This window comes from Acinonyx jubatus, chromosome E2 (genome assembly GCF_027475565.1).
Source record: "Acinonyx jubatus isolate Ajub_Pintada_27869175 chromosome E2, VMU_Ajub_asm_v1.0, whole genome shotgun sequence".
Taxonomy (NCBI): Eukaryota; Metazoa; Chordata; class Mammalia; order Carnivora; family Felidae; genus Acinonyx; species Acinonyx jubatus.
In genome coordinates this window covers 58,640,182-58,655,763 of record NC_069396.1, presented here as the reverse complement: position 1 = coordinate 58,655,763, position 15,582 = coordinate 58,640,182, and the positions used below count along the sequence as shown (strand labels likewise).

General features: G+C 43.0%; 2 protein-coding genes across 2 annotated transcripts; both read left to right on the top strand.

Moving 5' to 3' along the window:
• The first annotated feature begins 1,106 nt into the window (after positions 1-1,106).
• LOC113593370 (uncharacterized) lies at positions 1,107-14,447 on the top strand. The gene is made up of 3 exons (XM_053210705.1): positions 1,107-1,949; positions 4,698-4,929; positions 14,017-14,447. Exons 1-2 carry the CDS (start codon positions 1,359-1,361, stop codon positions 4,764-4,766), a joined length of 660 nt encoding a protein of 219 aa, XP_053066680.1. The 5' UTR covers positions 1,107-1,358; the 3' UTR covers positions 4,767-4,929; positions 14,017-14,447.
• LOC113593364 (olfactory receptor 5-like) lies at positions 11,507-12,622 on the top strand. The gene has a single exon (XM_027037509.2). The coding sequence runs from the start codon at positions 11,555-11,557 to the stop codon at positions 12,527-12,529; it is 975 nt and encodes a 324-aa protein (XP_026893310.1). The 5' UTR covers positions 11,507-11,554; the 3' UTR covers positions 12,530-12,622.
• Positions 14,448-15,582: the final 1,135 nt, after the last annotated feature.

Here is a 15,582-nt window from a genome sequence, read left to right as displayed (position 1 = left end):
TTCCAATTCAGCACATTGAATATATCCTGCCACTCCTTTCTGGCCTGTCTCGTTTCTGTGAAAGGTCTGCTGCAAACCTGATCTGTCTTCCCTTTTAGGTTAAGGACTTTTTTCCCTTGCTGCTTTCATGATTCTTTCCTCAACTGAGTATTTTGTGAATTTGACTATGATATGCCTTGTTGATGGTCGGGCTTTGTTGAGTCTAAAGGGAGTCCTCTGTGCTTCTTGGATTTTGATGTCTGTGTCTTTCCCCAAGTTAGGAAAGTTTTCCACTATGATTTGATCACATAACCCTTGTACCCCTTTTTCTCTCTCTTCATTTTCTGGGACCCTTATGATTCTGATGCTGTTCCTTTGTAATGAGTCACTGATTTCTCTAATTCTTAAACTGTGCTCTTTTGCCTTAGTCTCCCTCTTTTTTTCTGCTTCATTATTCCCCATAATTTTGTCCTCTATATCACTGATTCGCTGCTCTGCCTCATCCATCCTTGCCACTGAAGCACCCATTCAAGATTGCAGCTCAGTTATAGAGTTTTTTGTTTCATCCCGACTTGACTTTATCTCTGCAGAAAGGGATTCTAATCTATTTTCAATCCCAGCTAGTATTCTTATTATCATGATTCTAAATTCTGGCTCAGACATCTTTCTTGTATCTGTGTTGATCAAGTCCCTGGCTGCCGTTTCTTCCTGCTCTTTCTTTTGGGGTGAATTCCTTCGTTTCATCATTTTGAAGGAAAAAAAGGAATTAATAAGGTAAAAATAAACTTAAAATTAAAAACAACACACACACACACAAGATCAAATAAATGATGCTAGATCTTAGGTGTGTTTTGGTCTGGTTGTTGAAAGGAGCTTGTTAGAATAGAGAAAAAAGGGAAGAAAAAAGGAAAACATTTGATAATTTGAAAAAATGAATACAAAGAAATAGAATAAAATGAAACGATGGAAGTAAAATGGAATTTGAAAAATTTACAAAATAGTAAAAATATAGTATTAAAAAATTAAAGAAAAACATTTTTAATAAAAATTGAAAATAGAAATAAATTTTTTTCTCTTTCTTTATTCAAGAAAAAGAAAAGAAAAGAGAAAAAAAAAGAAAAGTGAATAAAGGGACCAGCAAACAGACTGAAATACAAGTGAAATTACTTCGTTTTCCCCTGGGAGTCAAACTATGCAGTGCTTTATTGTCGGTAAAACAAGCAGGTGGAGAGACTTGGGTTCCTGAAGAGAGAGGTTGGCCCCGTTGGGCGGGGCTTAGTGTAAAGGCTTTGTTCTCCATTAGATGGCACTGCTTAGCTTACTGGGGTGGATGTTGTGGCGCATGTAGGTGTGTGTGCGCATGCGCGGGAGGGGCGAAAATGGCATCACCCAGCTGTGTGGTCAGTAGTATCAGAGTTCTGTTCTCTCTGACCAGCAATCGTGCACTCATCCTCTGTGTCCAGCTTCCGTCCACCCCCCGCTTCCACAATGTCCGTGACCAAGCCGTCAGACTGCCAGGCAGCACCTCCCTCCTGAGTTTTATCTCAGAAGCAGCTGTGTTTCCCAACCCCTCACTTCTGAGGGACTGTGGCTTTGTTCCACTCAGACCTTCTGCGGGAGGGTCTCACCGAGCACTGGCTGGTGCCGGCCACCCCCAGGAACATTCTCGAGACTGTGCTGCTGCCAACGCCCAGAGACTGCGGCTGGGTGCCAGCCCGCCCCAGAAAAAGTTCACGCGGGCGTGTAGCAGCGGCGTTTCAGGGATTCTGGAAAATCACAACTCACATCTGGCGCCAGGCTTCACCCGCCAACGGCCTTGTCCCAGCACCAGCGAATGTGGTTGTTCTCCAGGATCCGCTGGGACGTTTGCCCGTGGGGAGTCCTCCCAGCAGGGGAACCGCCTCCTTTGTGGCCTGAGGACCTCAGTTTCTGCTCCCGGGGATTCGCCCCTCCCATCAGAGCTCCACCAGGTATGCAGCTGCGGAGTGTTGGACTCTGTGCTCCCCCTGTTTACAGAGTTTAATGTAATTTAAACCCTCTCCTTCTCCTTTCTCCCTTTTTTGTTCAGTCCCTTGCATACATTTTCTTTTCTCTCCAACTGCTTTGGGTAAGGGGGATGCTTTCCATACGCTCCACCTCTGCCCCCATCTCTGTCCTCTCTCCACAAGCACAAACAGCTCCCTGCACTCTCCAAATGTCTCTCCCCCACTTCACCTCTCAGCGCTGCATACCTGCTGAATTCTGTGGTTCAGGTTGTGCAGATTGGTGTATTAATCCTCAAATCAGTTTTCTAGGTGTGCAGGATGGTTTAGTGTTGATCTGGCTGTATTTAAGGGATGAGAGATGCAAAGAAAAGTTCCATGCTGTTCCACCATGTTGGCTCCTCTCCCCCACATTCTCATCTTTTTTATGTTTGCATAACATTCAATTGTGTGCATGTATCACATACATACCCTTACCCTTTCCTCTACCAGTGGACTCTTAGGTTGCTCCATATTTAGCACTTTTAACCTTTAAACTTTGTGTCAGCAATGTTTCAGGTTTTTTACTGTGGAGGCCATGTGTATCAATGATAGCAAAAGCTACCACCTACTGAGCTCCTAATACATACTAGGAATTGTAATAGGCACCTTATGTGCATTGATTAATTTAATATTCATGAGAACTCTTTCTGGTGAGTATCACAGTCACCATTTTATAGATGGAGACACAGAAGCTCAGGGAGGTCAAAGTCACACAACCTTTGAATGATAGATCAAGAATTTCAATTCAGATTCTCAAGCTCCAAATTTGGTTTAAAGCCCAGACATTCAATCCAGTTCCTAGATACCTGCTGGGGAGCATGCCATCTTCAACACACTTCTTCGTCAAGAGGGAAAAAAGCGTTAATTCCTGGTGTCTGAAAAAGGAAAAGTGGGTAACACCTACTCTAAGGAGGTGAAAATGAGCTTGAGAGATGAGTTAGATTTCATTCAGAGGGGAAGGACAGAAAGACAGACATTGGCATAGATGTGCAAAGTTCACTGTTGTATTTGTGTGTATAGGATAAAGCTAGGAAAGTACTTAAAGTACTTAAGTACTTAAAGCAAGAGTACGTTAAAGTATTTTAGCCTTCGTTCCCTTAAAAGATGGGAGGAGCAGGGCACCTGGGGGACTCAGTCGGTTAAGCCTCCGACTTGGGCTCAGGTCATGATCTCGCAGTCCCTGAGTTTAAGCCCCTCATCACGCTCTGTGCTGACAGCTCAGAGCCTGGAGCCCACTTTGGATTGTGTCTCCCTCTCTCTCTGCCCTGCCCCTGCTCGTGCTCTGTCTCTCTCTCTCTAAAAAATAAACATTAAAAAGTTTTTTTTAAAGATGGGAGGAACAGAGAACATCCTAGAGAGAATATGGGTCAGTCATTAGCTCAAAAATATCTTGTATTGCTTGTTGACTGAAGCATTTTATAGACTAAAGTCTTTACTGTTCCTGAGAGAATGCTACGTTATAATTATGGGCACATTCCTTTTAAATTTTTAAAATATTTTTGTTTATTTTTGAGACAGAGAATGAGCAGGGGTGGGGCAGAGAGAGAAGGAGACACTGAATCCAAAGCAGGCTCCAGGCTCTGAGCTGTCAGCACAGCGCCTGATGTGGGGCTCGAACTCATGGACTGTGAGATCATGACCTGAGCTGAAGTCAGATGCTTAACCGACTGAGTCACCCAGGCGCCCCTGGGCACATTCCTTTTAAATCTATCTATGGAGGCACCTGGCTGGTTCAGTCAGAGGAGCATGTGACTCTTGATCTCAGGGTCATGAGCTCAAGCCCCACTTTGGGTGTAGATATTACTTAAAATAAATAATTTAAAAACAAATCTAGGGGCACCTGGGTGGCTCAGCCAGTTGAGTGACTTCAGCTCAGGTCATGATCTCATAATTTCTGGGTTCAAGCCCTGTATCAAACTCTCTGCTCTCTGCTTTGGATTCTCTCTCTCTCTCTCTCTCTCTCTCTCTCTCTCTCTCTCTCTCTCCCCCCCCTCCCCTGCTCTCTCTCTCAAAAATAAATAAACCTTTAAAAATAAATAAATAAATCTATCTATGTAAGCTGATCACACAAGAGGAGAAAAGAAAAAAATGCAATTTGATTGTCCTCCCTCCAAATTTGCATCAGGCATCCCAGGAACAGAGAGACCTATTTAGTGGGTAATCCACAGCACAGAGAGGAAAAGATGTGCTTCATGCATAGAATTCTCAACATTAAATGTTAACTCAGGCAGCTAAAATATCCAGCAGGAAGTGGGGAAAGGATATTTTAATTTTCCATATGAGCTGGAAGAATGTTCCATCTATTTCTTGTCTTGTTTCAAGGAGACATGATCTTGTAACACTTCAGAGAGACTGAGCTCAGACCTCTCTCCTGCATGTATTTCCAAACCCCAGGTTCCCCTGGTCCAAACACCCACAGTTTGCTCATCTCCTACTATAATGTGTATAAACGTCTGTTTCAACCTGAGAGCAGGAATTACGTCTCATTCCGCTTTTGCAATCCCAGTATCCAGCATAAATCCTTGCATCTATTACGAGCTCCAAACTGTGTGAGAACAGACTTGGAACTCTCCTTCCCATGCCTCACTACAACTGATGTAAAGCTTTCGCTTCATTTTCCCCTCTAAACCCACAGAGATTAGGACAGCCCCCTAAGGCCCATCTCTCGGATTTAAACTGGCCCTTCTCTTGCAGCCGGCTGCAAGCACAGAGTACCATTGGCAGCTGAGAGAACAGAGGCGCCAAACGAAGAGAGGTGGGTGAACTCACTGCTCAGGACAAAGGCAGCTTCTTCCAAACATTCCTGGCCAACACTTCACATCACTGGCATCTTCACTTATGTCCAGGGGCAGAAGCTGAATATTTGTGGCCCCCAGAGTCTCCTTGAGAAAAGAAAAAGCAGGACCCGTGTCACCTTAGCTGAGAGGTAAGAAAACAAGATTACTTGATTTGGCGAGGGGGCTGGGGGGGAAGAGAAGACCAGAAAAGTTCTCCCTCCTATAAGTCACCTGTGGGGTGCCAGACACTACCTGGGTGCCATGGAGACTATCTGAGGTCTAATTCCCATGACAATGTGAGAAAGTCAGTGCTGTTATGTCCCTATTGGAGGCAACACAAAGGTCAGAAAGTCAGAGCCCTTGTCTGAGTCAGAGGCAGAGCCTGGATTAGAACCAGTGTCTGTCTATTCCAAAGCCCTTCTCTTAACCTTAATGGAAATATATTTTAATTTTTTTAATGTCTATTTATTTTTGAGAGAGAGACAGAGCATGAGCAGGGGAGGGGCAGAGAGGGAGACACAGAATCTGAAGCAGGCTCCAGGTTCCGAGGTATCAGCACAGAGCCTGACATGGGGCTCGAACTCACGAACCACGAGATTATGCATGACCTGAGCCGAAGTCAGACACTTAACCGACTGAGCCACCCAGATGCCCCGTGAATTACAGTATATTTTAAACTGAGGGTTATAAAGTAGTTGTATTAAGTCAGTACTAATATTAAATGTTTATTTCTGAGACAGAGACCGAGCATGAGTGGGGGAAGGGCAGAGAGAGAGGGAGACAGAATCTGAAGCAGGGTCCAGGTTCCGAGCTGTCAGCACAGAGCCCACTGTGGAGCAAACTCACAAACCGTGAGATCGTGACCTGAGCCGAAGTCGGTCACTCAAGTGACTGAGCCACCCAGGCGCCCCTAAGTCAGTACTAACGTTAAAGATCACATGGCATAGGGGCTCCTGGATGACTCAGTCAGTGGAGTGTGCAACTCTTGATCTCGGGGTTGTGAGTTTGAGCCCCATGTTGGGTGTAGAGATACTTAAAAAATAAAATCTTTTTAAAAATCACCTGGAGGGGCACCTAGGTGGCTCAGTCGGTTGGGCATCCGACTTCAGCTCAGGTCATGATCTCACAGCTTGTGCGTTGGAGCCCCGCGTCGGGCTCTGTGCTGACAGCTCGGAGCCTGGAGCCTGCTTCAGATTCTGTGTCTCCCTCTCTCTCTGCCCCTACCCCGCTCACACTCTGTCTCTCTTTTTCTCAAAAATAAACATTAAAAAATCTTAAAAAATCACATGGCTAGAACATTAGAGAAAATATGAAAGGGAATCACACAGATTAAAGGTAAGTATTTCTTTGAGAGATTTCTGCTTTATTTCTATATGTGGTGTATGTGCGCACCATTGTGATTGGGTAACAACGTGAGTATATTCCTTATTTGGGGCAATAGTAAAAATGTATGAAGCCAGCTGCACTGTATTTTACTGCATCTAGATTGCCCGGACACAGAAAGCAGGCAATAAATGAAAGCCATCTTAGCTAGTATCTTTTTTATTCCTCGTGGACCTATTGTTACCATCTTCAGTAGTAGTTAGCTCAGGTTTAGAGAGATTAGGAATTTTGCTCACTGCTCATCATAACCTCTGCAGGGGCAAAAATCATGTCAACCTTGACTATATCTCAGGCTCTTGGTGCAATTCAGGTGCAAAATGTTTGTGCAACCATCCCCAGAGAGCCCAGTACCTTTTTAGGTGCATTTGTGAGTTATTCAGCAGGTTAATCAAGGACATTCCAGAGCATCTAAAGTTATCAGAAGGGCAAGATAACCTGAAGAAGTCTTCAGGAAGAAGTTAAGAACAGGAGCAGCTAGAAGGAGAGGAGGGCAGGGCGCCTGGGTGGTTCAGTGGTTAGGCGACTGACTTCGGCTCATGATCTCGTGGTTTGTGAGTTCTAGCCCCACGTCAGGCTCTGTGCTGACAGCTCAGAGCCTGGAGCCTGCTTCAGATTCTGTGTCTCCCTCTCTCTCTACCCCTCCCCTGCTCATGCTCTGTGTCTCTCTGTCTCTTAATAGTAAATAAACGTTTAAAAATTAAAAAAAAAAAAGGAGAGGAAGGAAAAAGCAGGACAGAGGTAAGGCAGAGCATAGACAGGAAGGAAGCCCATGGCAAGAGACTGCAACAGACACTCGTTTTTAGCACCAGAGAGAGCACCTCTAATGGGCTCAGCTCTTACTCCCGGCCAAGAACAGCCCAACAGGCCAGGTGACCCCATTCAGAGCTAAGAACATCCACCCTAGACAGAAGTTGGCCTGAAAATAACTTGAAGTACCAACTTTGAGCCTCATTGTGCTTGTCTGAAAAATGAGGGCTTGTGCCAAAATACCAAGAGGGAAGTTTTCACCAAAACATATCTACCTTCCTGTGCCAAACTGTGTCCCCATAATCATAAAATAGCATCAACAATGACCACCAATAATTTATTTCATTCATATTATTCAAGGTGTTTTTATCTGTTACTTGAAGGGGAGTATCTTAATGACCTCGTCTATCTTTGCCTAAACCAACAGTTTTGGAGGGAATGATCCTTTTTCCTTAATTTGGACATGTTAGGAATTAAGCATGGTCAGTGGGGAAATTTTGCTGAAATTGAGGGAGAAGGCATTAAAGAATTGGAGAAAGAACATAATATTTGTATTCAAAGAAATCTTAGTACTCACACTTCATGTGAAATTTTTGTCATTTTTTAAAGGGAGAGAGGGTGGACCCCTACATTAAGTGCAAGAATGTGCCATCAATATTTCTGAAAGAACCTTCAGACACCGATACCAATTGTTACCTCAGGGAGCGCTGTGGGAGCAAGAAAATTACTTTTAAAATTAACATACATAAACTTGAGTTTTTTTGTGTGTAAATACATATATTTTAACACACATAGAAACTGTTTTTATCAGTAGCTTTTATAGGGGCACTTGGGTTGCTCAGTGGTTAAGCATCTGACTTTGGCTCAAGTTGTAATCTTATAGTTTGTGAGTTCAAGCCCCATATTGGGCTCTGTGCTTATGGTGCAGAGCCTGCTTAGGATTCTCTCTCTCTCTCTCTCTCTCTCTCTCTCTCTCCGTCTCTCTTTGCCTCTTCCTTGCTTATGCTCTCTCTCTCAAAATGATAAGTAAATAAACTTAAAAAATAAAACAAATGGCTTTTATATAAATAATGAGTGGATACAAAAAATGCAACCCAGAAATAGGTATAAAAATAATGATGCATTTGTTTTTGTGCATTTCTGTGACTTATTTCACACAGCATTATACTCTCTAGCTCTATCCATGTCATTGCAAATGACAAGATTTCATTCTTTTTTATGGCTGAATAATATTCCATTATGTGTATATGTATACACACACATACATATATACGTTACGTACACATACACCACCTCTCCTTTATCCATTTGTCAGTTGATGGACACTTGGGCTGCTGACACAAATCACTATATTGTACACTTGAAACTAATATATCACTATATGTTAACTATACTGGAATTAAAATAAAAATAGAAAAAATAAAATAAAGGTGCAATGACTCCCTTGTACTTACTAGCCATTTTAAGAAAATGATCTTTGAAGCCCCTGTGTGCCCTTCCTACACCACTCCTCACTGCTAGGAAGTATGTTTCTTGAATTTGGGGCTCACTTTTCTCCTATTTTATCTGCCACATGACTTTGTATCCCTAAACAATATGTTTCTTAACATTTTTTTGCACAGTTTGGCTTTTATGTAAATGGAATTATAACTGCACACTCATGTAACTCTCTTTCTTTGTTCAATATAACGTTTCTGAAATTGATTTATTCATAACATTAGATGTGGCTCTGATTCACTCATTTCTTTATAGAATAGTATTGCATTGTATAAGGAAATCATAATTTAGTTATCAATTCTACCACTAAACACTGGGGATGTTTACAGTTTTTTTTTTTTCTAGTAAAACGGTGCAGCTGTGAACATTAGTTACTCTGGATATATGCTTGGACACAGAATTTCTGGGGCATGGTCATACCTTAAAATTTACTACATAATGCCAAATTGTTTTCTGAAGTGATCATGCCAATTCAGACTGTCAGCGACCATGTGTGAAAGTTAGCATTATTAAACTTAATATTTTCAGAAGTTTATATTTGTGCCAATTCCACGGATGTGAAGTGGTATCTAATTTGGGTATTAATTTTCATTTCCTTTGTTACTAATGAGATTAGCATATTTCCATGTTTTCAGTGATGAATTATTTTTTCATGAGATATACATTCAGGCCTTTTCCCCAAATTTCTGTGGAAAAACCTATTTTGCATATTAACTGTCCAATTCCTTTGTATATCCTACATAGGGATTCCTTGTCACCCATACGTATTGCAGGAATATTTTTCCAGTTTGTGATTTTTAATTTTTTTTGGTGATCAGCTTTTCTTTTGATAGTTACACTTTACATTTTTTTCAAGTTTACTTATCTAAGTAATCTCTACACCCAATGCGGGGCTCAAACTCACGACCCCGAGATCAAGAGTCACACATTCTTCTGACTAAGCCATCCGGGTGTCCCAGATTTTTAATTTTATTTATTTATTTTTTGATTTTTACATTTTAAAGCAGGCAAGTTTTGAATTCTTTTCTTATATTCTTATAGTTTTCTCTGCCACCAAGGCCACAAAGATATACTTTTATTTTGTTTTCTAAAATTTCAGAAATTCGCACTTCACCTTTTGGTTTTCATTCGCCTGAAATCGATTTTCTCTGCATGTGGTATGATGTATGGTTTCAATTTCCTTTTATTTTTCTACACAAATAATTTACCCAAAAACCATTAATAGAAAGACCTATCTTCTTCCTGATTATCCTCAATACAAGTTATGTGATAAATCAAGTTTGTATATATATGTGTATGTTCCCAAGCCTCACCCCACCCTGTTACTCTGTTTATCTCTGACACATAATTTTTTTCATTGGGATGTTTAACTCAGAGACTAGCACACCACGAGAGATTTAGAGTGCATCGGGGTAGAGATGGGGTATTGTGGGCAGAAAATGACTTTCTTCCTCCTCAGTTCTGCACTCCTGGGCCACTCTGGATCTCGTTTTCCTCAGCAATGCTAAACGCCTTCCCAACTTAAGGTTTTGCACGTGCTTATTCCTATTCTGTTTCAAGTGCTCTCTCTCTCTAGCTCAGTGTTCAGCCTGTTCCTCCAGACATTACTGGCCATCTTCTTTCTTGGCTTTCTTCTTAGCTAAAATTTATCCCTATATTTGTCTTCTTGTTTGCTTTCTCTATTCCTCACTAGCAAGAATATAAATTGTGAAAGCTTACGGCCACTGGTTTTGTTCGCTGTTTGATTTCAGGCCCCTTGTACATAGTATACACTCATATAGTTGCTGTTTGATACATACGATAAATAGCAAGTCAGAAATAAGTCCAAATAGCATATTTTATGCATGCCAGTGACCTAAAAATCATACTGGATCCTCAGAGTCAGCAACAGAGGCAAAGGACCCCTGCTTCTTCTTCTTCTTCTTTTTTTTTTTTTTTTGTATTTTTAAAAGCTTATTTATTTATTTTGAGTGAGACAGAGACAGCGCAAGTGAGGGAGGAGCAGAGACAGAGAGGGAGAGAGAGAGAATCCCAAGCAGGCTCCACACTGTCATCACAGAGCCTGAAGTGCAGCTCGAACTCATGAAACCACAAGATCATGACCTAAGCTGAAACCAAGAGCCAGACACTTAACCGACTGAGCCGCCCAGATGCCCCATAAGGACCCCTACTTCTAGAACTCTGTTCTCTGGACAAGTTACTTACTGCTTATGAGCCTCAGTACAGTCGTGTATGAATGGATAAAATCATGCTATTTTTGTAGGGTCGTGAAAATTAATTGATCTCCATGTGTTTAAAACATGCAGCACAGTGTAGGGGCACATATGTGGTGTTAACACATATAGTTTTTTTTCCTTAAAAAAAAAAGGATGTGTTCTCTTTCTAGGAGTCATTTTTAGAAATATTCAGAAAGGAAATTATTCATTGGTCTTTCTTAGAAAAACCATTATTGATGGCACTTTTCTCTAATTAGCTGTGACAAATTTCCTCCAGAAGTTCAACCTATTAAAAGAGGTATGCTTTCAGAATAAAGGGATTGTGAATCTTCCTTTATTTAAAAGATTGGAGACAACCCCTTGCATCCTGAGAAACTTTTCAAGAATGAGAAAAAGGAGAGGGAGGGAGGGAGGGAGGGAGGGAGAGAGAGAGAGAGAGAGAGAGAGAGAAAGGAAGGAAGGGGGAGGAAGGAAGGAAGGAAGGAAGGAAGGAAGGAAGGAAGGAAGGAAGGAAGGAAAGACAAAGACCAGACCACTTAAAGTCATCAAAAGAAAAGAAAAAAACAATCATAGCTTTTACCTCCATTTTACAGACAAGATAACTGAGGCTCAGTTTCAGATTCTATGTCTCCACCCCCCCCCCGCCTTTCCCCCACTCTAGCTGTCTTTCTCTCTCAAAAATAAACATTAATTTTTTAAAAAAATATACCTGAGGCTTATAAGGGTTGAATTGCCGAAGGTCACAGATTTACTAAGTACATGTGGAGGTTTTCCATTTCCGGTTTTGCGACATCCCACCTCACCAGTCCTCCTGACAACAGTCAACCCACAGCACTTACATTGGCTCTCAGGACCCCTGATGCTCTTCCTCTTTGCCGTTTTACTCCTGCGTGGATCACAGTCTCCTCTAACCTGCTTCTTTTGCACTTAGATGGAGAGGCCCCTGGAGTTGGGCAACGTGACCAGAGTCCAGGAGTTTGTCTTGTTGGGTTTATCCACAAGGCTGGGCATAAGGATTGTCCTGTTTGCCATCTTCCTGGCCCTCTACCTGCTGACCCTCCTGGAGAACATGCTCATCATCTACCTCATCTGCAGTCACATCGAGCTCCACAAGCCCATGTATTTCTTCCTGGGCAACCTGAGCTGCCTGGAGATGTGCTATGTGTCCGTGACCATGCCCAGTCTGCTCGTGGGGCTGGGCTCCAGTCCATGCCATGTGCCCTTCGCAGCCTGCATGACACAGCTTTTTTTATTCATAGCTCTCATTAGTACCAAGTGCACCCTCCTGGCCTCCATGGCCTATGACCGCTACGTGGCCATCTGCCGCCCACTCCACTACCCACTGCTCATGAGGCCCCAGGTCTGCCTGGGCTTAGCCTTGTCCTCATGGCTTGGGGGGCTGTTGGTCTCAGTGGCCAAGACATCATGCATTGCCAGTCTGTCCTACTGTGGCCCCAATGTCCTCAACCACTTTTTCTGTGATGTCTCCCCTCTGCTCAACCTGTCCTGCACTAATGTGGCTCTGACGGAGCTGGTGGACTTCATCTCTGCTATCGTCATCTTCTGTGGGTCATTGCTAGTGGCTCTGGCCTCCTATGTGGCCATCGGGAGGGCTGTGCTCCACATGCCATCAGCCGTCACCCGCTGCAGAGCCCTCTCCACCTGTGCCTCCCACCTGGTGGTGGTGGGCATCTTCTATGGGGTGGTCCTCTTCATGTATTCCCGCCCCCGCCTCATCGGTTCCACAGACCTCAACAAGGTGCTATCTGTCATCTACACGGTGGTCACACCCATGTGCAGCCCCGTCATCTACTGCCTGCGGAACAGGGAGGTCCAGGCAGTGCTGCACAAAACCCTCCACTCACCCCGGGTCTCTTCAGCGACAACACACTTTGCCCGCTCCTGATTTTAACAGAGCACACTGATGGTCACCAGAAGGGAGGTGGGTGGGGGTGCATTGAACAGGTGATGGGGAAGAAGGAGGGCCCTTGTGATGAGCACCGGGTGATGTACGAAAGTGTTGGGTCACTAGATTGTGCACCTGAAACTAATATTACACTGTATGTTAACCAACTGGAATTTAAATAAAAACTTTAAAAAGTAATAATAAGATAACACTACTTCCCTGTTCCCAACAACTTTTGCTTCACCATATAATTGGCTTTGGCTAATGGAATGTAGACCAAATTGAGAGTTCTGAGCTGATGTCTGGGGAAGCACTAACTGTTTCCACTGCCTTCTTGCCATTTGCCTTGAGAAGAACATCTCCTGGTTCTGGGATGAGAGACAAGTAGAACAGACCTAAGCCTGCCCTGCAGCCTGAAGCAGAACACCACCATAGATCCAGAAGCCAGAAAAAAAAAAAAACCAAGTGTGCTACTGAAGCCACTGAAAAACATTTTTGGATTGCTTGTAACACAGCAGTGTTGTAGCAATGACTGACTAATACAGCATCATATTGGTTAGGTAATGGATTTCAGCCTAAAACAGTTGCTTAAACAGGATACAACGAATTTCTCATCAATGTAGCAGCACTTATTTGGTATTAATAAGACAGTCCAAAACGTCAGAGTTCCCCTATCTTGTTATATCATTCTCAGCATGACGCTTCCAGGTCAGGGTGCAAGATGGCTGCTCCAGCTCCAGTCATCACGCTTGAATTCCAACCAGAAGAGAAGGAGAGCGAAGGAAGTACAGGAAAGTGTCTTTTCCCTAAAAAGCATAACCTAAAACTTTTCCATGGACATTTGTCCAGCACATACTCCTATGACATCATGGAGAGAAGGGAAGAGCTGAGAAACATTTTTTGTGTGTGTATGATGTAAGAAAGTGGTCCAGGTTCATTCTTCTGCATGTCGCTGTCCAGTTTTCCCAGTACCACTTGCTGAAGAGACTGTCTTTATTCCATTGGATATTCTCTCCTGCTTTGTCAGAGATGAGTTGGCCATACATTTGTGGGTCCATTTCTGGGTTCCCTTTTCTGTTCCATTGATCTGAATGTCTGTTCTTGTGCCATGGAAACATTTTTTTCTGGATTCCAGCTGAGATATGGTGGATCTATTACTAAAGGAAGAAGGAAGGACTGATGTTGTAGATGACCACAACCTTTGTCACACATATCTCCCTCACAGTGTGGCTGTGAATGTGACAAATCTATATAAAGTGTTTTGAATAGGGTCTGGAATTCAGCAAATTCTCTATAGACAGTAGAATTATTATAGCTGTAAATCTTTGGGAATATGGAGATGAATAAGACATCACCTTTCTTCAGTGAGTTCTCTTATTTATTCGACCAGATTCACCGAGCAGCTAACGTGGACCAGGCATTGTTCCGGGCAACGCGGATGGGGTCCATGCTCTGAGGTGCTCACGTTATGCTTTGCATATTTTCAGCTGGCTGTGAAGTGAGCTCCACGGAGGAATAGCAAGAGGAGTGGAGTGTGGTGCCACAGCAACTGGGGACGCAGAAGCCAGACCTTGAAGGTGTCTGCATGCACAGGGAAGACAAGGAAGATCACGACATTCAGATGACACTGGTGCACAGGCACCAGATACGACACCCCTGACATGTCCACACAACGCTGAGTCTAGTGCAGCTGGAACCACAACAGAATGGCATCTTGAGTTCCCAGTGAAAGAGGTTCAGCTCTGTCTTATGGACACAAAAGACACAGATTAAAGTGATTTTTTAGGGGCACCTGGGTGGCTCAGTCAGATAAGCATTCAACTTCAGCTCAGGTCATGATCTCATGGTTTATGAGTTCAAGCCCCATGTCAAGCTCTATGCTGACGGCTCAGAGCCTGGAGCCTGCTTTAGATTCTGTGTCTCCTTATCTCTCTGACCCTTTTCTGCTCGTTCTCTCTCTCTCTCTCTCTCACTCTCTCTCTCTCAAAATAAACATGAAAAATTTTGAAAAAAATAGTGATTTTTAAATTGAAAATTACATCTTTTTTTAAAATATGAAATTTATTGTCAAATTGGTTTCCATACAACACCCAGTGATCATCCCAAAAGGTGCCCTCATCAATACCCATCACCCACCCTCCCCTCCCTCCCACCCCCCATCAACCCTCAGTTTGTTCTCAGTTTTTAAGAGTCTCTTATGCTTTGGCTCTCTCCCTCTCTAACCTCTGTTTTTTCTTCCCCTCCCCCATGGTCTTCTGTTAAGTTTCTCAGGATCCACATAAGAGTGAAAACATATGGTATCTGTCTTTCTCTGTATGATTTATTTCATTTAGCATAACACTCTCCAGTTCCATCCATGTTGCTACAAAAAGCCATTTTTCATTCTTTCTCATTGCCACATAGTACTCCATTGTGTATATAAACCACAATTTCTTTATCCATTCGTCAGTTGATGGACATTTAGACTCTTTCCATAATTTGGCTATTGTTGAAAGTGCTGCTCTAAACATTGGGGTACCAGTGCCCCTATGCATCAGCACTCCTGTATCCCTTGGGTAAATTCCTAGCAGTGCTATTGCTGGGTCATAGGGCAGGTCTATTTTTAATTTTTTGAGGAACCTCCACACTGTTTTCCAGAGCGACTGCACCAGTTTGCATTCCCACCAACAGTGCAAGAGGGTTCCCGTTTCTCCACATCCTCTCCAGCATCTATAGTCTTCTGACTTGTTCATTTTAGCCATTCTGACCAGCATGAGGTGGTGTCTCAGTGTGGTTTTGATTTGTATTTCCCTGATGAGGAGCAAGCACATTGACCATCTTTTCATGTGCCTGTTGGCCATCTGGATGTCTTCTTTAGAGAAGTGTCTATTCATGTTTTCTGCCCATTTCTTCACTGGATTATTTGTTTTTTGGGTGTGGAGTTTGGTGAGCTCTTTATACATTTTGGATACTAGCCCTTTGTCCTATATGTTATTTGCAAATATCTTTTCCCATTCCGATGGCTGCCTTTTAGTTTTGTTGAGTGTTTCCTTTGCTGTGCAGAAGCTTTTTAT